Consider the following 20,423-nt stretch of genomic DNA (forward strand, 5'->3'; position numbering starts at 1 on the left):
TCAAGAATCACCACTGACAGATGACCCCCAGTTGCAGTTGCCTAGCACACGTCCGTGGTGGCAGGACGGATTCACACAGGAGGCGAGGACCAAACCCCGCGGCCGTGCAAGCGATCGCGTGCTGCCCGCTGCCCCCCAGCTACAGAAGCAAAGACATCGAGCAGGGTCCCAGAGCTGTGGCAGCAATTTTCCATCAGAAAGCAATTTCCCAACACACTCAGCACGGGGTAATTAAAGGAAAACAAGGCCGTGGGCTCTGCCGTTAGGTTTCCAAGCGTATTTCTGTTTGCAGCTTGTGTGCGCCCTGGCCAGGTAAGAGCAGTGCCTTGTGAGGGAAATGAGGTGGCAAACCAAGTCCTGCTCCTTATCAAAGTGCTCAATCACTGTCGGAAAATTCATCCACTGAAGCAGCGGCTGCCGGAGTGCTTCTCTTGGTGAATGGAGCTTTGGGACAGCAAGGCGCCGTGTCTCTGTGCCGGTCAGAGGTGTTTCAGGAGCAGCACCCAGAGGCCTCCCTGGGCCCCCGGGGCTGGGATCTGTGGGGCAGTGCCGGGGTCCCCGTGCTCAGCTCCGGCCCCACCACGGCCCCTGCACCCCCAGGAGTTCCTGGTACCTCTTTCTCTTTTCTTTCTCTTTTCTTTTCTTTCTCTTTTCTTTCTCTTTTCTTTTCTTTCTCTTTTCTTTTCTTTCTCTTTTCTTTCTCTTTTCTTTCTCTTTTCTTTCTCTTTTCTTTCTCTTTTCTTTCTCTTTTCTTTCTCTTTTCTTTCTCTTTTCTTTCTCTTTTCTTTCTCTTTTCTTTCTCTTTTCTTTCTCTTTTCTTTCTCTTTTCTTTCTCTTTTCTTTCTCTTTTCTTTCTCTTTTCTTTCTCTTTTCTTTCTCTTTTCTTTCTCTTTTCTTTCTCTTCTTTCTCCCAGCTCGGGGCTGCCCCGGGACCGCCCCGGGACCCCCAGGCGGGGCCGTACCGGGGGAGGGGGCGTGGTCTAACTGGAGGCGTGGCCTCTATAGGCTTAGGCCCCGCCCACTGTTGTCATGGCCCCGCCCCCGAGGCGCGGCCCCGCCCTTCCCGCACCGGAAGTGACGCTCCAATCACAGCCGCCCGCTCTCCCCGCCGCCGCCGCCGCAAACAAAAGGGATTTTCAGCCCGCGCCCCGCCCCTTCGCCCCACCCCCTCCCCCTGATTGGCCGCCTCCTCCCCTTCCACCTCCTGGACCCCGCCCACTCCCCGCCTCCCCCGCGGCCGATTGGGCGGCGGGAGGGCCGGGCGGCGGCTGCGATTGGCGGGCGGGCTGTCCGTCAGCGGGGCAGGGGGCGGGGCGGCTGCATGGGGAGCGGAGCGGCGCGGTAGGGGCGGCGGCGGCGGCGGCGGCGGCGGCGGGGCCGGGGCCAGGTCGGTACCGGAGGGGGGGGGGCGGGGAGGGGCTCGCTCCGAGGGGCCCGGCCCGGGGCGGGGGGAGCGGGGGCGGCCCCGGGGGGCTGCGGGGGGCACCGGGAGCCTCTGGGCCTCATCCCGGGGGGGACAAACCGCGGCTCCCGGGGCTGGCTCCCAGTGAGGGGCTCGGTAAATGGGGTCGGGGGCAGGGCAGGGCGCTGGGAGGGCTCTGATTTACCGGGGGGGGGGAGTCCGGGAAGGGGCAGGGGCGGGTAACCGGGACGGGCAGGACCGGGGGTGGATGCTCGGTGCCCCCCCGGTGCCTCCCCGGTGCCCCCCCGGTGCCTTTCCGGTGCCCCGGCCCAGGGGGTGTCCCCCTCCCCTCCCCTCCCCCAGGAGCTGTCCCGGCGCTGGGTGTCCCCGCACAGCCCCGTGACAGGTGGCTGGGAGGCACCGTGCAGGGCAGGGCCGTGGTTCCGTGGGGTTTTGGGGTGTCACAGCGGCACCAAGCGTCCCCCAAGAGGCTGTCGTTAACGTTTTAACGTTAATTTGCTGCTTGCTGTGCTCCCCGGGGTAAGAAGGGTTGTTGGAAAGCTGCCTCCGTGCCCCAGGAGGTGACCGGGTGCATGGGGTGGGGTGTCAGGGGTAAAGGGCCACCAAAACGCGCCTTGGGTCGCTGTGCTGAGTTCTCCACGGCATCACCAGCTCCTGGTCGGGCAGCTCTGAAGCTCTGGGGGGTACACATGGGTTTGCCGAGCGCCCAGCCCTGTGCTGTCCTCCTGAGCATAGCTGAGTGGGTCTGCAGCAGCGCACGGCGCTCGCAGGCTCCTGTTGGTGTCCGCTTGGGGTTGGTTTCAGAGCCCCCCCGGCACCTCAGGAGGTTTCCAGTGAAGTTTCGCTGGGCAGCCCCATCCGAAAAAGTCACTAAGAAGTGCTGCTGTCCTGCACAACTTCACGCAGGGCGCTGCCTGGAGCAGGAACGTGCCTGCGTGGTGAGAAACCCCCCTAATTAGCCGAAGGGACACAAAGTAGGTTTGTAATTTCTCTTGCCGCGTGAAGGCGACTTGCTGCTCTCTGCAAGCAGAACTTTCTGTTCCCAGCAACTGGAAAACTGCTTTGGCGTGAGCAAGACAGAACTTGCGTTTGTGCATAATTCTCCAGAGGCACAGTTATGCAAATCCCTGGGAAGCAGCAGCGACTTCCGAAAAAGTGGAGTTTGGTTGAACGTTGGAGCTGGGGAGGCTTCTCTAGTAAAGGCGAAGCTCATCCTTTGCCATTGGAGTTGGGGATCTGTGAGCAGCTGCCTCGTCCGCTGGCGTTTCCTGATGGATTTGGAGGGTGGCAATGGATGGATGTGGTGTGGGCTCAGACAATGCATGCTTGGTTGTTGTACGGAGCGTGAGGCTGTATTATCAGGAGGTGTATTTCCATCAGAGATGAGGGTTTAGTGCTTGAAATGCTTGCTGTTGTAATAAAATAAGGTGATGTAGGGGCTTATAACGAGGCAGTGTTAGGTGCACTGGCAGGGCAGAAGCAGCTTGCTGGACGGGGAGCTCAGGCGATGGATCTCCGTTCTTGTGCGAGCAGTAAAATTATACTTAATAAATGATGCCGATATTGAAACGGCTTCAAAGAACAGTAATTAAGTGTGTATTCTTCGTGGCATTGATTTTTTTTTTCGTTTGTAAAGTGGTTTGGGCCCGTTCCACCACGATGCGTAATGGCCTTGCCGGGGAACGCGCTGCAGCACCGAAACACATGGGATTTGTGAGGTGGCCTGGCCTGGGCTGCCTTCAGCCCTGCTCCTCAGCGTGATGCTGCAGCTGGGTCACCCAGAGCTGCTACCTGCTGTAGCACAGCCTTAAATAGCCCTGCTTTGCCCCCCTCCTGCTGGCTGGCTACCTCATGGCGAGTGTCGTGCTGTCACATTAGCCCTGCGCCATCTGGGCCTGCATCTGCTGGTGACCCTTGGGGAAAAGGTGAAAAATGACTCCCTACAACTGGTCTGGGGAGCTACAGAGAGAACGTTTGCATTATGCATTCTCCCCTTCCTTCCCCCCCACCCCACGGCAATCTGAGGAACTGGAAGCTGAAGTTACATAGAGATTAGGCGGCGTAACTTAGAGTATTGATTTTAATAGACAAGAGACATGCCTAATAAACCTTCTTCCATTTTTCAGGCTTTCAGGATGAATCTGGAAAAACTCAGCAAACCAGAACTACTGACGCTGTTTAGCATTCTTGAGGGAGAATTAGAAGCGAGAGATCTCGTCATAGAAGCCTTAAAGGTATGTTGTAAGTACCACGAGAAGAGACAAAAATAACAACACGACTGGTAAAGGCTCTGCAAAGGGGGAAATTCGGGAGCAGTGGTTTATTACTGGTACTGGACCCTGTGTCAGTATCGGTGGTGTTAGGTAATAAATGCTGTGTATCACTCGACGTCCTCAGATCCGTCGCTGTAAGCTTTCTGCAAGAAGCATTCCAAAGTTGAAAGGCGGAGTTGTGGGTGTGCTTCCATCCTCTCTGATAAGGAACCGAGTGCTTGAGAAATGAAGAAGGTCTGCCAGACTTCCTTTGTTGGTTCTGTTCTTATTCAATAAGGAAGGCTTCTCAAAGCAGAACATCTTCTCGCCAGGAGGGTTCACAGATTAGTCCTTCAGCAAGAATAACGTCACTGGAATAAGGAAGCAGCAGCCACGGCTTTGTGCTAAACTAAGCCACCGTAAGCTGCTGCTGCTGCTGAGAGAAGCAGACTTGTGTGCCCGCCTGCTTTTCCTTCCCTTTGCTGGCGCAAGCAGTACCACAACCTTCCAGAGGAACTGCTACCAGCTGAAACCGACCCATCCAAAAGTTGTATCTGTGGCTTGGAAACCTGATGTAGTGCCTGGGAGTAGGTTTGGTCGCCCTGCGTGGCGAGGGGCTTCTATTTCAGCCTTCCTGCCCCAGCACTTGGTGCCCCTGCCTCAGTCACCCCCTGGCAGGCTGCTGCTGGGTAGCAGCGATGGAACAGTGCTCCTCAGCTGCTGTAACCCGGGTGCGGGGAGCTTTCTGAACCCTTCTCTGTGATTTCTGTGGATTTCCAGGGCCTATAGGGGAACGGTTGGGTGCTGAAGAAGCTAATTTTCATCTGTGCTTTGGCTGTATGGATCGGAGGGTGCATCTCTGTGTTCCTGCAGGGCATGCATTAATGTGGGGTGTTTGGTGGGCCCTCCGCAAGGGGTGGCCCTTCCTGCCCTGTCAGGTTGCCTGTGATGAGATGAAAGTGTTCTCGTACAAATTAGCGAGGTGTTTTGCAGATTTGACCCATTAGTAGTCATATATATACACACACAGATAGCTCAGTAATACTTGGAGTTGAGTATACACAAATCCTTTCCTAAGCTGGACCAGTGGCTAGTTTCTAAGCCTTTTTTTTTGTATAGTTCGTACAAATAACAGTTAATCTTTCTGTTTTGCTCGTTAAAATGACGACATTCAGAATCCAGATGGAGGATGAGAATTGGCACGCGTCTCTTAGAACCAGATGCAGTCGCTGTACCAGCATATAGGTTTGCGTAAAGCTGCTGATTGTTTTCACACAGTCGACTTTATGCTGACTGTTTGAGCTCTTGCGGAGCACTTTTCCAGTTGGTGCTGCTTGTGATTTGTTGTGGCCTCGACACGAGAAGGCTCCTGGCTTCCCTCTGCTCCTTTCAGCTTGCAGTACTCTGCTTTTGCTATCACGGTGCTACAGCGACCTTGTATTTTTATTAGATGGATCTTGGCAGTTCGCTGCTATTCTTTAGGTACGGTAAGAGCAAAATACAGGCTGTGGTGACCTGTGTTTTACCGTGCTGTGCATTGCCCAGGACACTCAGAGGACGCTAGTACGAGGCCTTCGGCAGGGCACACGCTGGGTGTGTTTCCTGGTGTGCTCAGGAGGCTGCGTGGCACTAATTCTGGGTTCCACTTCTGGCCTTCTGAACTGTTCTCGGAGCAGTCCTGTGTGGTGAACTTTGTTACTGTCTGATCTCTGGAGATAACGAGGTCCCATAAAGAGAATCTGTTCCTACGGTGTGTTTTTATGCCCCTGATTCTGGCAGCAGATGTTTGCAGAGCTGTTACACGACGGCTGATAAAAACGGCTTTCCTCTAGTCTCACTTGCCTTAAACTTCCTTATGGGTTTCCCAAGTAGGAAAAATACCCAAAAGACCTAAATCTGTGATTAAGGAGGTATTCTGACGGGAGAAAGAGAGAGGCTGTCAAGTACAGGTGTCGGCGATCTCTTGTCTGTTGGAGGGATGCTGTTACCCTGCTGGCACGAGGCTCTGGGTGGAGGTTTGGCTCCTCTCCTGGGATCAGCTTTCTGGCTGTGGCACCAAAACGTGCTCCCAGCCAGGCATGGCTTGAATAGCGCAGTGTGAAACGCGTGTCATGGGGCATGGAAAGGCCGGTGGAAAGGAATGTAGCTCTGTTCCAGGGGCTTTTTATGAGCACCTTCCAGTAGTGCAATGCAATTATCTTCTCTGTTGAAATTTAACCTGCAATTCCCTCCTGCACGAGGAGCTCCGTGCGGTTAAAGTACCCTTCTGACATCGATTGTCAGGTACGGGTAGCTCAGAAGAAATTAAATGAAACCGTAACCTCAGCTTGATAATCGCGGAGGATGAAATACCAAGCTAATCAAAAGGTAGTGCTTTTTCTTTATTATTTTATCACCCCTTTCTCATCCTGAGAATGCCAGGAAGGCTGAAGGTAGCAGGAAAGGGCAGCGAGAGCCTGAAGCTGGAGCTGGCTCTGGCCACGTGCAGCCTCCTGGGGTCTCCTGAGGGTGCAGGGCTGGTGGCCGAGCACCACGTCCAGCAGTGCCAGCGTGCTGCAGGTAGGACCTGGCATTGCCCGTGCGGTGCCTGGGGGAAAGGGGAACAGCAGGAGCCACGAAGCTTTTGGTGGTGGCTGGACAGAGCCTCAGCAGCCCCCTGGCCTTGCTGCGTGCACGTGTCCAGCACCCAGTTAAAGCCTGGTCACACTGCAGCTGTGGTAACAGCTTCCCAGGGCTTCCCCGGCTGGAATATTGGTGTGTGTGGCTGCAATTTAAGGCAAACCCACCTCGCTAACCTGGTTACTCATCTTTTGGTAAATGTAAGAGTGCTGCCATGAAGAAAAGGCCCTCTAAGGCTGGATCAGCCAAGCCCTGACGTGCGCCGCGAGGAGTGGGGACATTGGGGGCTGGCAGAAGCATTCATTGGGTTTGTGCATGGAGAAGTCACCCGGCCATAGCCTCACAGCTGTCTCTGTGTTCCATGGCTGCTGAGAAGTGATTTCTGTGGCTGCAGTCAGCTTTCTTCAGAGGCACGATAGCTTTGCACGAAGCGTGGACGAACGTGGGAGGAGGCGACGTGGAACCGGAGCACACAACAGCAGCGTTTGTCTCCTGCAGTTACATTACACAGCGAGATGGCAATGGTGAAAGGTCAGAGGTTTGCCTACCCAGTTCCAACTTAATGCTCCTGACCCCTCGGGATTTCTGAAGCGGATCCGATGTTACCTTATAGGAAAGGACAAGCACCTGCGTGGAAAAAGATTGCCTTAATTTGTAAAGCTGTGATTTGACGGTAGTGCAGCCTGCAATAATTGATATTCCCGCGTGCTTAAAGGAGCGCGTTTAACATCTGGCATTTAGCAGAGAGGAGCTGTGCATGCAGATTGCAAGTCCTAAAATAGTTTTCTGCTCCCTCGTGGTATCGGGCCACTTGCTGGCTGGCACCGGCCCCGCTCCAAAGCCTCCGAGCGGAGCTGTGGGGCCTGCCCGTGCAGAGGCTGCCGGCTTTGTCCCTTCCCTGCCCACCCTTCCCTTCGGCTGCCCCCGCTCCCCTGCCCTTCATCCCTGCTCGCCCTGCTGGGATCTCCTCACAGCACCCAGGGCAGCGTCCCTCTGCGGCTCCTGAGCTTCATCCGTCAGCTGCTGGGGCTCAGATTATAAAGAGCAGTTGTTAGGTCACCTCTAATGAACGCCTCTCCCTCATTATGACTTGCCCTTGCTGTCGTCTCTGTTCTTCTGCAGCTTTTTTTTTCCTCTGCATTGTTTTAATTGAGTGCTGCCAGGCCTTTGTGACGGGGAGAATCATCTCCATGCCCCAGCTCTGTACCTGCTCGGACTGCTGCCGGCCGTTCGGATCTCAGTGCTGCTGCAATCCAAGCTCTAGCACGAAGGACTAAGTGAACAAACTTACCATATTCACAATATTCTTTTCCAGTGCTCCGCTTTGCTTCCTCTATTTTAAAACCCCATTGAAAAAAAAAAAGCTGTTTTGCCCGAAAGGAGCTTCCTGTCTGCTGCATAAATCTCAATGTTCTCCTCGGAGCAGACCTTAAATCTCATTTCTCATTGTGTTCCTTTTCCTGTAGTTATAATCGTGTTTAAATCATCCAAAAAAACAGATGCTGTCAGAGTTGCATAATGCTAAGGGCTGGATTCTCACTCCTTACTGCCATGCAGAAAGGATTACGTGCATGAAACATAGGTTAGCCTTCTAAAGGAGCACACCATGACTGAAAACAATTCCATATTTAAATACGGCCGTGTCGGTGTGCTAGAGCACCGGGGTCCTTCCCCCTGCTCGTTAAAGCAGAGCTCTCTGTGTGTTAGCACTGAAGTTCTGTTCACTTCTGGAAAACAGGAAGCAGCTTCCTGGCGTGTCCTTTAATGTTAAGGGCTCGAGCGAATTTGGAGCAGAAACTGTCTTTTGTGCTAATGAGCTGTCTGTTTTGTGGGAGCTGGCGTTCGCTGCTTTGCTTCTGAATTCGGTAATTCACTCTATAAAGCAGAATTAATGCACCCCAAAGGACGTGTCCGCTGGGCAGTGGGTTTAGAAGCGAAGCTTAGACCATAGCTTCCAAAAGACAACATCTGCCTCCTGATGAAGTAGGAGAAAAAGCTCAGAGATAAAGAACCTGTTCAGTGATAAAGAGCGAGGGGTCCCCACCCCATCCCCTCCTCGCTGGCGGCCGTGACTTCAGCGTGTCTTCGCTCCCGATATCTGGCTCTGGGGAAAGGAGCTGATGAGGAAGTGGAAGGCGGTAAGGAGCTATTTGCAGATTATACCACTCTGCAGCATAAAGGAGGAACTGCTGTGCGTGTTATTAGCAGAGAACTGCATACGCAGGAGCTCGGGTTAATTAACACCGTGTTTGTGTTGTGCCCAGGGTTAAATCCCGAGCCCTAAAATTACAGGGAAGAGCGATATTCCACCTTGTGTCCAGAAAAACACTTAAAGCAAGTGCTGGAAATTCCCCATGCGAAGTTCCAGTAAAACAAGTTGTGAAGCTTATTGAAGGCAGAGAGAAACTGCTGTCTCATAAACAAGGTTTCAATAAAAGGAAATCTTCTTTAAAAAAAATAAAAAATATAAAAAGCATATTATGGGAAACATCCAGCCTGACACAGCGTGGAAATCCCAGGAGGAAGCACTTTGCCCTAACCAAGTGAAGTTCTGCGGTCTGAAGTCTGTGCAGGAAGCATCCCTTCACCGCTGTCAGATGTTGCTTCTGCTCCAAACGTCAGCGGGAGCCCTTGCCAAAAGGGACCGGCCGTGGTCTTCAACCTGAGCAGGAGCTAAAGGCCAGCCTAGGCTGGGACCCCCCCAGTGCCTGCTTCTGATCATCAGCAGTTTTAATTCACTCGCATCGCTGCTGCCTGGGGTTTTGTCTCTTTGGGGTTCTGTTTGTTTGTTTCTTTTTTTTAAGAGCTGCCCGGACTTAAATGTTAACTCTCTTCCTCTTGGCAATATAATCCTCCGCAAAATTGCCAAATAGTCCATTTAGCTGCTTCCAGAGTTTGAATTTTTTTGATAAGTTTCCACGTCTGAGATGGTGGAGATGAAGGTACTGAAATAGAGGAACTTCTAAGTGTAGAAAATTGCGTCGCCTTCCGAAGAGCAGCGATCTTGTGGGGTGTATGCACATCATCTCGGCTTTTCCAGACCCAATTTTCTGCTGTTGGGTTAGAAATGCTTCTTGCAATGGTGTTTGTTTATTACTGAGGCTCGATCTTTATATGTTACACCAGGTTGATACTGGGAGCTGACATCTAGGTTGATTTTTCTTCCATGCTGGGCTCAGCAACAGAATATTGCTCTTGCCTCATTGAGTTGCTTCTCTTCCGAAAGCTGAACAAAAACTGCATTGATACCCGGATTCCAGTTCAGCCAGGACAAAACCCAAACTGATGGAGCTGTTTCTGTGTCATCCCCAACGTAGCTGGGGGAAATGGAGCTGAAGAGGTGCCGGGGTGAGCAGCGTCGGGCAGGGGAAGCCCCACGCGTGCGCGCCCGTCCCGAGTGGGTGCAGTGGTGGCGGCCCCGTGGCACGGGGGTGTCGCAGGCAGGCTGCAGGTCGGTGCCTGTGTTCCTGGTGTGTGGCGGCCCGGATGCCCGAGCAGCGGATTTCGTTTTGTAAACTCATTGCAGTCTGTGTAGGACGGGCTGTTTAAGACTTTTCCTAGTCTAGACAGCTTTAATTAAATGTTTACGCTGCGCTGGCTACTACAGAGGAATAGCTGGACTTCACCAAGCTCCTACTGTTATGATAGGCTCATCTGTTTGTCCTGCTGGTGCAGGAAAACACTTAATTGCAGAGCAGCAAGGAAAAACTTCTCGTTCTTTCCCAGGCAAGAAGCAAACCTCCCCGGCTCAGCCCGGCCGAGCCCGGAGCTGCCTGGGAGCGAGGGAGAACCACGACTTGTGTCAGCGCCTGCAGAAAGCCAGAGGTTATACGCAGGGGGTGTGAACTTAGCTGGTGATAAATCCCAGCTCTTTGGGCTTTTATTAGAAAGCAGCAGCCTGGCAGGGAGCTCCCCAAACGTCCTCCCCCCTGCGCGCACCGTGCCGAGGGGTCTCTCCGGTGTTTTCCTGCGGCCGTGCGGTGCCCACCAGCAGGCGGGTTTGGCCCCGGGGAGGAGCAGCTCGTCTGAAAGCAGTTTGGCAGCTGGATGAATGTCCAGCTCTGTATTCGAAGCCTTTTTAATGTCTGAGTCACTTAGAAGTGCCCTGCGCGCTTGCAGCGAGGTCGGGTTGAGTCACTTTTTATAAATACTTCGGAAGAGCTGAAGTTCCCCGCCCTGCCACAAAAAAAAAAAAAAAGTCTGTAGTTTTTCCTGTGATTCATTAAGCCATGGGTGGCTTATTATCTAAGGCTGCCCTCCCGTTTCCAGGGCTGATCCTTTCCTTCCTCTTTTTTCTAAACACACAGAACAATATCTCCAGCTCTGCCCAAGCGCGTGTGGCACCCAGCCGTGCCCACCTTTCCCGGGAAGGCAGCAGGGCTATGGCAGAGCCGAATGTTCCTCTGGATTTTTGTGCTGTAGGGGTTAAAATGCAACTCCAGGTCCCTATCCTCGGACAGCTGTCTCTGGGTTGGGTCACGGAGGAGATGTGGAAGGAAAGGGGCTTTTTGTGCCTCTGGAACGTAACCCACACGCTTCCCCCTTTTGAGGGCAGTGCTCAACTTTGGCATGTTTTTTCCACGCTAATCCCATGGTTCTGTCCTGGGATATAGGCAGGACCAAAAAGTCTCCGTCAGCTATTTGAGTAAAGATTTATTTATTTATTTATTTACATCTGTGTGTTCACAAAGGTTTGGTTTGGTTTTTAGGACTTCCCAGTAGTCGGTCAGTAGGGTAAGGCATCCTAACCACCAGCTTTCCAGCTGGAAGGGAGGGCTCTAGATGTAGGAAATGTAAAGCTTAGGAAGTGTGAGCTCCTTGAATCCTTACGTGTCACCAAAAGAAACCCAAGCGTTCCTATCTCGCTCCTCGAGCCACTAAGCTTTGTTTAGTCTGGAGGAGATTAGAAAGGATTTCATTAACAATTTACAGCTTTCTAGGTTATTGTGAGAGTAGAAAACTCTTTAATTGCTCAACATGAAATTCTTTGATGGTGACGTAACGAAGCAAACCAACGCACGACTGCTCTCCCCCCCAACGTGTAAATGCTCGGAGCTGTCGGCGAGCAGGACCTGATATTTACCTTCTGCAGGGGAGGAATGGAGGCAGGTGGCTGCGGTACGAGGGTGTTGGGCTGTGTGCTCTGAAGGGTTTTGAAGCCAGACTTCCTTCTCTTCTCTTTCTGGTTTGCGTGTGTTTTCCTCCCTAAATACACTTACAGCAGGTGGTAGGTTACGTATCAGGCTCTGTCAGATTTCTATAAGTGGAAAGTTGGGGAAGGGGCTATTAACGATGAACCGTTTTCTTCTTTGTAGCTAGTTTTGTATTTTAAGTATGTTGAAATGCAAATTCGTTTTATTTTATCACAGGCCCAGCGTAGAGACACCTTCATTGAGGAGCGCTATGGAAAGTACAACATCAGTGATCCATTGATGGCTTTGCAAAGAGATTTTGAGACCCTGAAAGAGGGGAATCATGGTGAAAAGCAGCCAGTATGCTCCAATCCCTTATCTATTTTGAAAGTGGTGATGAAACATTGCAAGAATATGCAGGAAAGAATGTTATCCCAACTAGCTGCTGCAGAAAGCAGACACAGAAAGGTAAGTTTTTCCTCAAATAAGCTATACAGAATTTAACAGTTACATTTTGAAAGTACGTCAACTTAAACAAAAACTCTTAAATGCCTTGAGTTTTGGTAGCTGGAAGGACTTTTCACCTTTATTTAAACTTCATGTCACTCAATATGATGCAACTGTTAGGCTTGTCAGTTTGAAATTTGAAAGGCAAACAAGGTGTCTTTATTAGGGGACACAGGAAAGGAAGTAGTTTATCCACAACTGGGAGGAATGGTACTTACTAAAGGGTAAGAACGCGCTTCTGGAAGGTTGAATTGTCAGCAAACATATCCCTGTTTATCTCAGAAAGAGCTGGCACCAGCTACTTACGGCAGTGCACCCCTGGAAGCTGGGCTTTTCTAACAAAATAGGGCTTGACAAAAACTAAAACTTGACCAAAACTTGGCCTCTTTAATGGATTATCTATTATTCTTCATATATAGCTTGAACGTACAGTGACACCAGTGAAGTGCCTGGGCCACATGTCAGACTTTACTTCCTCAGAGGTTTGCTCACCTGCCATACGTACCTCTGTTTGCTAGGGGAGCATAAACCCGCACACAAGCCTGAGAGCAAGAGTCTGCTGACCTCAGCTTCTTAGGCTTGCTACAAGAGCTTCTCTTTAGGTAACTGCTTAGTTTTTAAAAAAAAACAAACAAAAAAAACATGTGTTTACATGGAGCTCTTTGTGTCCCACAGTAAATTTGACAAGCCGAAATGATTAAAATACTTGTCCCTCCTGTATAGTCAGAGCACAGAGTAATTGTCCAGGAGCGCATCGCTGGGATCCGCGGCTGGGAGGAGCCCTCCCGAGTCTCGAACCACCTGCACTGCAGCACCATACCTTAACCTCTTCACAAACTTCTGCTCCACCTAAAAAAGTAGCTGGGATTTTTGCCTTTACTGGCTTTTACTTGCATCAGTGGCAGACTGGTATCCGGAGGCCAGCTTTTATAATGTCACATTTAAGAATATTTTTGGCTACTGCCTGTGCGTGAGCCAGTATCATCTTGGGTGTGGTTTCTTGTTTTCTCCAGATGTCACTCCTGCTTTGATTAAAGCTTACACAATCAAATACGAAGATACCAAATGCGAGTAGTCACATTTTATTTCTAATCAAAAGGCTCAAAGTTGAACCCTCTGTTCCACTGCTCATCAGTGCATGGTTTGAAGTTTATTTTCATGTCATCTGCTGATGGGGACAAGAGCAAGGCTGTCCTTTCAGGCTGTGAAGGGTGTGAAGCATTTCTGTCGCCCTTGTGAAGAGGTTTCCTTCTAAAGAGGTTTCTGTCGCTCTTATAAAGAGGTTCCCTGGGTACCTAGAAATAGTTAAGCATTGTTTGGAAGCTTAAATTGCAGGAAAACTGAGAAGCCACTAAATCCCTGGTAAGTGTGTTTTAGGAAAGTCCTAGAGTTCTGGAGGTGAGGTGCAAGCTTCCCCCAAGAGACTCTGCCTTATTTGGCTTTTCTTGTTGAGTTAATAGAATTTCAATTATTCATGTAATTCAGCATGAAAACTGAAGGAGCTCCTTAACTGGGTCCTTATGGCAAGCAGTTTCATTTCAAGAGCTCATCTTGTTCTTAAGTGGAAGAACAAATTAATGCTCTTTAAAATAAACTTTGCACCGCAGTCCTCAAATCTCCTGTAAGAAACTGAAGAAGTCTGGGCGTGAATTAGTGCTGGAGCCGTAGCGCGGCCCATCGCTGCGACTGTAACGCCCTGCCTCGCCTGGGTGCATCCTCCCTGAGGCAGAGCATTTGCTCTGCTGGCTCTGGTGCTAGAGGTCCTGCCAGGAAACTCTGATGAGGGCACCCTGCTGCCAGTGGCAGCTGATGGGAACTTCTCGAGGCCGTTTGCAGCTGGGAGGAAAAGCGCAAATTTTGGCTACTGGGTAATAAAGCGATTTGGGAAGGGTGACATTCTCTGGCTCCTTTCACAACCTGGCTCAACTATACCAAATAACAACACAGTGTAACTTGTCCAAAAGCTGCTTTTATCTGATTTTTGGGTTGAATTTGGATGTCAGGCTGCAGTGGTAGCTCTCCCGTGTCACTTGGCTTTGGGTGGTGTGCGGCTGGGGGCTGCAGTGACCCGAGTCTCTTTGGCAGGTGATCCTGGACCTTGAGGAGGAGAGGCAGCGTCACGCCCAGGACACGGCAGAGGGGGATGATGTGACCTACATGCTGGAGAAGGAGCGGGAGCGGCTCACCCAGCAGGTACGCTGCGCCTCGGTAGCTGCTGATTACCCAGCCCACGGAAACCCGGGGCCCCGGGTGCTCAGGCAGGGTGCTGAGCGTTGGATCACACCTCCACATCTAACGAGTATCAGGGGCCTCGCTCCTCTGTAAGGCTCTCCTGCTTTTTTTTCATTTTGATGTGAAAAACAACCTCATTTCTCTGATAATTATTTTTTTTTGAAGATGAATGGTGGTTAAAGCATTAATAGACGAATGCTTTGAAATCTTTCTTTGGCCTGAAATCTGAGAAGTTCTCAAGAGCAGGGCTGCGCTTACAAATGATAACACTTCCTAGCACTCAAAAATCAGAATAAGTCGTCATGAAAGGTCTCCCGGTGTGATTGCTCAGGGATTATAATAAATATTTAAGCTGCTGTTTTCTCTTACTCAATTGCTGCAGACTTTAATGAACACATGTAATGTATCAGCATTTCAAAGCCCGATGCCTTTAAAAGGCAAACCAACAAAGTAGTAAATGAGGTGGAAGGAGATTTTTGCTCAGATCACCTGTTCAATCAGTGCGTGGTATATTGTATATCCCACAAAGTGCCAAGTGAATATCATACGTGGTGTAACTACTCATAAGTAATAACTCGTAATAGATGTGAACTGAGTTGCCTGTCATACAGGACTGTCTTGCAGACACCTGGGGCAAGAACCTCATTCTTTGTCGTAGGCATTGCCGTCTTTTACTGGGGAATGTCTCCAACGTGTATAGTAACCCCATTAGCTTTTGGGGTGCTACACGTCGTTGTCTTTCAGGAGGTCTCGTGGCTCCTTTACAGCTCTTCTTTGTTATCTTCTAGTTGGAGTTTGAAAAATCCCAAGTGAAAAAGTTTGAAAAAGAACAGAAGAAGCTCTCAAGCCAGTTGGAGGAAGAAAGGGCTCGCCACAAGCAGCTGTCTTCCGTGCTTGTAGTAGAGTGCAAGAAAGCCACTGCCAAAGCAGCAGAAGAGGGTCAGAAGACAGCAGAATTGAGCTTGAAATTGGAAAAAGAGAAGAGTAAGGTGAGTAAACTGGAGGAGGAGCTGGCATCCAAGAGGAAGCGGGGTTTGCAGATGGAAGCACAAGTAGAAAAGCAGCTCTCGGAGTTTGACATTGAAAGAGAGCAGCTGAAAGCCAAGCTGAACAGAGAAGAAAACCGTACAAAAGCACTGAAAGAAGAGGTGGAATGTTTGAAGAAAGCCCTGAAGGAGCTGGAGGCTGCTTGCCAGGAGCACAGTCCTGCTGAGCCTTTGCAGCCAAGCCCCTCGGTGATGTCCAGAGGAGTCGCTACCGACAGTCCCGCAGTGAAGTCTGTGTCTTGCCAGACGGAGTGTCCCCAAGCAGACCGAGCAAATCCTGCCAGCACAAGCAAAGCTGTGCATGCCGTGTTCCCCAGCCCTACTACACCTACGCATTCCTATGCAAAATCCAATGGCCATTGCAATACAGACATGCAAACGGGTGGTGAGCTGCTGCAGACAAACGCAGCGGAGAGCCAGGCTCAAAAGGAGAAATCTGCTGGTGCGACACCAGAAAACACAGTGGAAAATGGAAGTTCTCCTGTAAGAACAGAGTCACCAGTGCATCTGATGTCCCAGCTCCCTTCTAGTGGGGTCTCCCTGTCTCCCAGCAGCACAGCTGCCTCCTCGCTAACACCTTCGCCCTGCTCCTCACCGGTTCTGACTAAACGCTTAGTGGGAGCTTCAGCGAGCAGCCCTGGGTATCAGTCATCCTACCAGGTGGGGATCAATCAACGTTTCCACGCAGCTCGGCACAAATTCCAGTCCCAAGCTGAACAGGACCATCAGTCAAGTGGCTTGCAGAGCCCACCGTCAAGGGATTTGTCTCCTACTCTAGCAGATAACTCAGCAGCCAAGCAGTTAGCACGCAATACAGTCACTCAGGTCCTTTCCAGATTCACCAGCCAGCAGGGAGCGATTAAACCTGTCTCCCCTAATAGCTCACCTTTTGGCACAGACTACCGAAATCTGGCAAATGCCGTGAGCCCCAAAAATGAATCTGGTCATTCTCCGAGCCCTGGCAAGGTTTCCAGTCCACTAAGCCCGTTGTCTCCTGGGATTAAGTCACCAACCATTCCTAGAGCAGAAAGAGGGAACCCTCCACCCATTCCTCCAAAGAAACCTGGCCTCGCTCAGTCGCCTGCTGCTCCTGCTCCGCTCACCAAAACCTCCTCTCAGGCATCTTCTCTGGGTGCCCCCATGGACGTGGCAAGTAGCTGCTCTACCAATACTGTAGTGTCAAACGGCAAAGACATGGAGATACTCCTGCCAACCAGCAGCTAGTCTCCAGAAAATGTGAATGTGACATTCCATGGCTTAGCGTCCTAGAGCTAAGGCACTGGTTTTCCACTCCATGTTATTTATTTCCATAGTAGCAGAATCTGTCTGTATAAAGCATTTAGTATATTTTTCTTTTTTAATAGGTAGGAAAATTATTTTTGTTTATGAAGAAACCCTAACTACAGCTATACAGTAGCCTCAAAATGTCTCATGGCAACGGTCAAATCAAATCAAGAACAGGAACCATAATCATGAACTGGGACCTATCTATCAAACTAAAATGGGACTGAAATGCTACTTTTAAATTATGCAGAAATAACTTTTGCAGACTTTTTACTCCAGATGAACATTTTATATAAAGTGCCTGAACTAAGCCTGCAATATGAATGTGATTCTCCGAAAAGGGTGAGGAGGGGGACCATCTAGCTGCAGAAAGAAATTCTTCTCTGAGTCATGAATGTTAAAAACAACACTGTTTTTCTTTTTAATTCTTTCCGTTTGCTAAAGTGAGTTAGCAAATGTGCTACCAATTCTGTAAAGTGACCACCAGACTGCAGCCAGCCACACTTTGTCCTTTAGGTCTTGGCTCCTGGGTATTTTAGGAAGCATGCACAAGTTTCTTGGTGTGAAATGTAGCAGTAATGTGGCTTGCCCAGATTACTCTGCTTTCAATATTCGTTGACCCAGCAGGTTTTTTGTTTGTTTGTTTCCTATAGCACATCCTGTAGAGATGCCTGGGTGCTTTAAATGGCTAGACTCTAGTTTCTGGTGTGTCACCTTTTTATTTTCAAGTTCCTCAAGCATTCTACTGTTGTGTGTAGAACTTCTGAGAAAAGGATCTTGCTACTACTTGACAAAGATCTTGCTATTACTTGAAAAACAAAACACTAGTCCATAGGATGCAGTTTCCTTTGCAACAGTAAGACAGGATCTTCTACTATCCACAAAAGCAATAATTTTATTCATCACTTGCATCAATGGTGTCCAGCTGACATGGATTTTACACACTAGTTATGGGATCTTGTTGGCTTTCACTGGCTGCTACAAATAGAGAACCAAATCATTGCTGTCATACGTAATTGACTGTGTATGTGTGTTTAGGTAGTTTCACACACGTACCTATTAAACATACAACACGTTATGAAAATCTCTATTCTTGAGCTTCTTCCTAATATTAAGAAAACAAGGGAATTCTTTGAGACTGGAAAAAAAAATCACAGCAAGGGATTGCCTAAGTTTGAGGCAAATCCTATATAGGAAAAGTTATTTGGGCCCAAAAGGGGAGAGGCAATGGATTCCAGTGCAGAAACGTTTGGTACGAGAAGTGTAGTCCTCACTGCCATGCTCTGCCTGTGCTGCCCATCAGTCCCCAGCACGGCAGGGTTGGTTTTCTGAGTCATCGTGGTAAGAAGTCCAAGACAAACGTACCACAGATCAGTGGTAGAGGCTGAGAGCCCAACCCTGAGTTAATTATCTCAGGTGTTGTATCTGAGCTGATCCTAAACTTAGAAACGCTCAGCATTTCCCTCTCAGCAGTGTCAAGTTACACACTGTAGTTTCCCACTGCCAGCGATGCTTTCTCCTTCATCGTTTTTGAATATTTAATTAAACAAAGCACATCCCACTTCACTGGAGGAAAGAGCCCTGTGGCTGCCGGGAGGATGCGGTGCTGGACGTGGCCTGGAAGCTCCTTCACCTGGTGGCATCGCAGCGCTTGTGCTGCTTTGGCGTGGCCTTTGTCTGAAGTGCCCCTGCTGGTCTCTCCTGTGCAGGCAGATATTTATGCTAGAACAAGAGGTTTTTACAAACCTTTTAGTAGCCTTTTAAACTGTGGTGTTACGTGCCATGGTTCCTAACCCATTGGAAGGGGCTACGTGCTAACGGTAGGAAGGTGGGCAGCCTGGAGATAAGTGGGCAGTGGCTTTTAGGGAAGCACATTTATTACTTTTGTAAGTTTTCATAGCAGATTTTTTCTCTTGATGAAAGTAATTCTAAAAACCGATGGGCAGATGAATTTAGGCCCACGTATCACTGCCGATTCAAAAGTGAGGCTTTTGTATACACTGCTTTAACGTGTTTCTTTGCTTTTACATTAATCTGAATTGTATTATCCCCTTTCCTTATCAATAGCTCTAGAGAGAGAGATGCTATGATGAAGTTTATTAGGAAATGCACTGAGTACTGGTTCTTCTAAAATATAATATGGGAAGGGGGTATGCAAAAGAATGTATTTTTGCTAGTAGCCTATCTTCTGAGAGAAACTAAGCACAAGATATTAAAATGGATCCAACTAATACAGTAAGACATTTAGAGGTAGTATTTAACTGTTGATGTAGATTCTGTGTGAAAGCAACTAAATATTTCTTCTATAATTCACATCTGTTACAAGCAGAAATTGTTGCAGAGTTTGTCACTGGCTAATGGAGTATAATGAAGTGCAAAACGTACACACTAGTATTAATTCATTAACACTTGTAAATTTGTAAAGCCAAATGTACCAAGCTGAACTCTTTAATCATTTTTATAGCTGACGGCATTAAACATGTTAAACATTCATATTATCAATAAAGGATTTTATTTTTAAGATGTGCAAATTGCTTAAGGAAATGTTTGCAGTTTTGACTTGGGGCCGTGTGTGGCTCAGGGCTGCCTCGCACGAACCTGCTGAGAGCTGGGCGGGCGCCGGGATGCGGCAGCCAAGGCTTTAATTGATGCTCTGAGATTTCAGAAAGATTTCTTCGGTGTACAGCAGATAAGGAGCGAGTGTTGCTGACCGTCTTCTGGGCTGTATAGTTTCTCAGTCTCTCTCCCAGCCCAAGCACAGTGCTGGATTTCTCCGTGTGCTCCCGGAGAGCAGCACCGCGGGGCCGCCCGGTGCCACCCAGCCCTGCCATCAGGGAGAGCCCACGGCTCGTCAGCTCCTGCACATTACGCCTCAACAGCGACCTGCTTTTCTTATCTTTGCATCGGCTTGGTTGAACAGGTTTTGCAGCAAGCTGGAAGGAGCTCTTTGTTCATCTCTTGGGGCTTGATGAAATTTCTGAGGAGTGCCCCGAGAGCGCGGCCGCGGCCTTGCCGCACGCAGCAGCCGCGGAACAAGCTCTGCTTCCCTCCTCAGCCCTTCCTTCCTCCAACGCCTCGGCCCGGAGCCCTGCCCAGGCAGGAATTTGGGGTGGTACCCGGGCGTCTCGGCCACAGCCCTGCCTGCTTTTTATAGCAGCGGAGGTGAGGAGGGCTGTGTGCGGACTCTGCCTGCTTACAGCCCCTTCTGTAAACAGCAAGGTGTGCCCGGCTCTTCCCCTGCCCCTGGCAGACCGCGCTGCCCTCAGTGAGCGTTTGGGTGCTGTGGGTGAGGCCAGTGAGCCCAGCCCCTAAAATGCAGCCATTTTCTGCACAGGAGGAAGGGATGTGGTCAGTCCCTGGGCCATAAGATGCCCGTTTATCCCCCTGAGACTTCCACGCGGGCCATGCCCGGCCCTGCCCCCGGTTGACAGCCCTGCTGCTTCACCCGGGTACTGCTCCCAAGCACAGCATGAGGTTCAGCAGCCCTGGGTCTGGGGAGTGTTTGGGGTTCCCTTCTCCCCCCTCAGCCCACCCAGCGCTGCCTCAGGCGAGCCAGCCGGCTGCCCGCATGGACAGGCTGCGGTTACTCAGTGCAGCGAAGTCGAGTGTCACAGACAGGCGGCAAAAGCAGTGAGTCACCCTTTCTGTTCCGTCAACAGCCTCCTAAATCTTTGAGACTAGCCGGCTCGCGGCCCCGCCTGGAATCACCTAACTGGAGGTTGGATATTGTGGAAACGCGGGGTTTACAGCAGGCAACTGCACGCAGCACTCGGCGTTCCTGCCGGGAGCAGTGCCCGCAGCTCCTGTGGACCATCGTGCGGTGGGCCACCTCGACGCTGTGTCCCCCTTTTTGAAGGAAAATGGGGCGCAGCATCGCTTAGCGTGCTTGTTTTCCTGCTCCCCCTGGAAGGAGCAGCACGCATGTCCT

The 20,423-nt window shown here is 50.3% G+C and overlaps 1 protein-coding gene across 1 annotated transcript; it reads left to right on the forward strand.

Annotated features, from left to right (window-relative positions):
* The first annotated feature begins 1,322 nt into the window (after positions 1 to 1,322).
* CTTNBP2NL (CTTNBP2 N-terminal like) lies at positions 1,323 to 17,599 on the forward strand. The gene is made up of 5 exons (XM_084301799.1): positions 1,323 to 1,387; positions 3,550 to 3,657; positions 11,664 to 11,894; positions 14,019 to 14,126; positions 14,954 to 17,599. The coding sequence occupies exons 2-5, from the start codon at positions 3,559 to 3,561 to the stop codon at positions 16,433 to 16,435; spliced, it is 1,920 nt and encodes a 639-aa protein (XP_084157925.1). The 5' UTR covers positions 1,323 to 1,387; positions 3,550 to 3,558; the 3' UTR covers positions 16,436 to 17,599.
* The last annotated feature ends 2,824 nt before the right edge of the window (positions 17,600 to 20,423 follow it).

This window comes from Netta rufina (assembly GCF_964035555.1).
Source record: "Netta rufina genome assembly, chromosome: 26".
Lineage (NCBI taxonomy): Eukaryota > Metazoa > Chordata > Aves > Anseriformes > Anatidae > Netta > Netta rufina.

Coding starts and splice junctions, on each gene's coding strand:
- CTTNBP2NL (XM_084301799.1), top strand. CDS start 3,559: ATGAATCTGGAAAAACTCAGCAAACCAGAACTACTGACGCTGTTTAGC. Junction 3,658..11,663: donor TCGTCATAGAAGCCTTAAAG/GTATGTTGTAAG, acceptor ATTTTATCACAG/GCCCAGCGTAGAGACACCTT. Junction 14,127..14,953: donor GGGAGCGGCTCACCCAGCAG/GTACGCTGCGCC, acceptor GTTATCTTCTAG/TTGGAGTTTGAAAAATCCCA.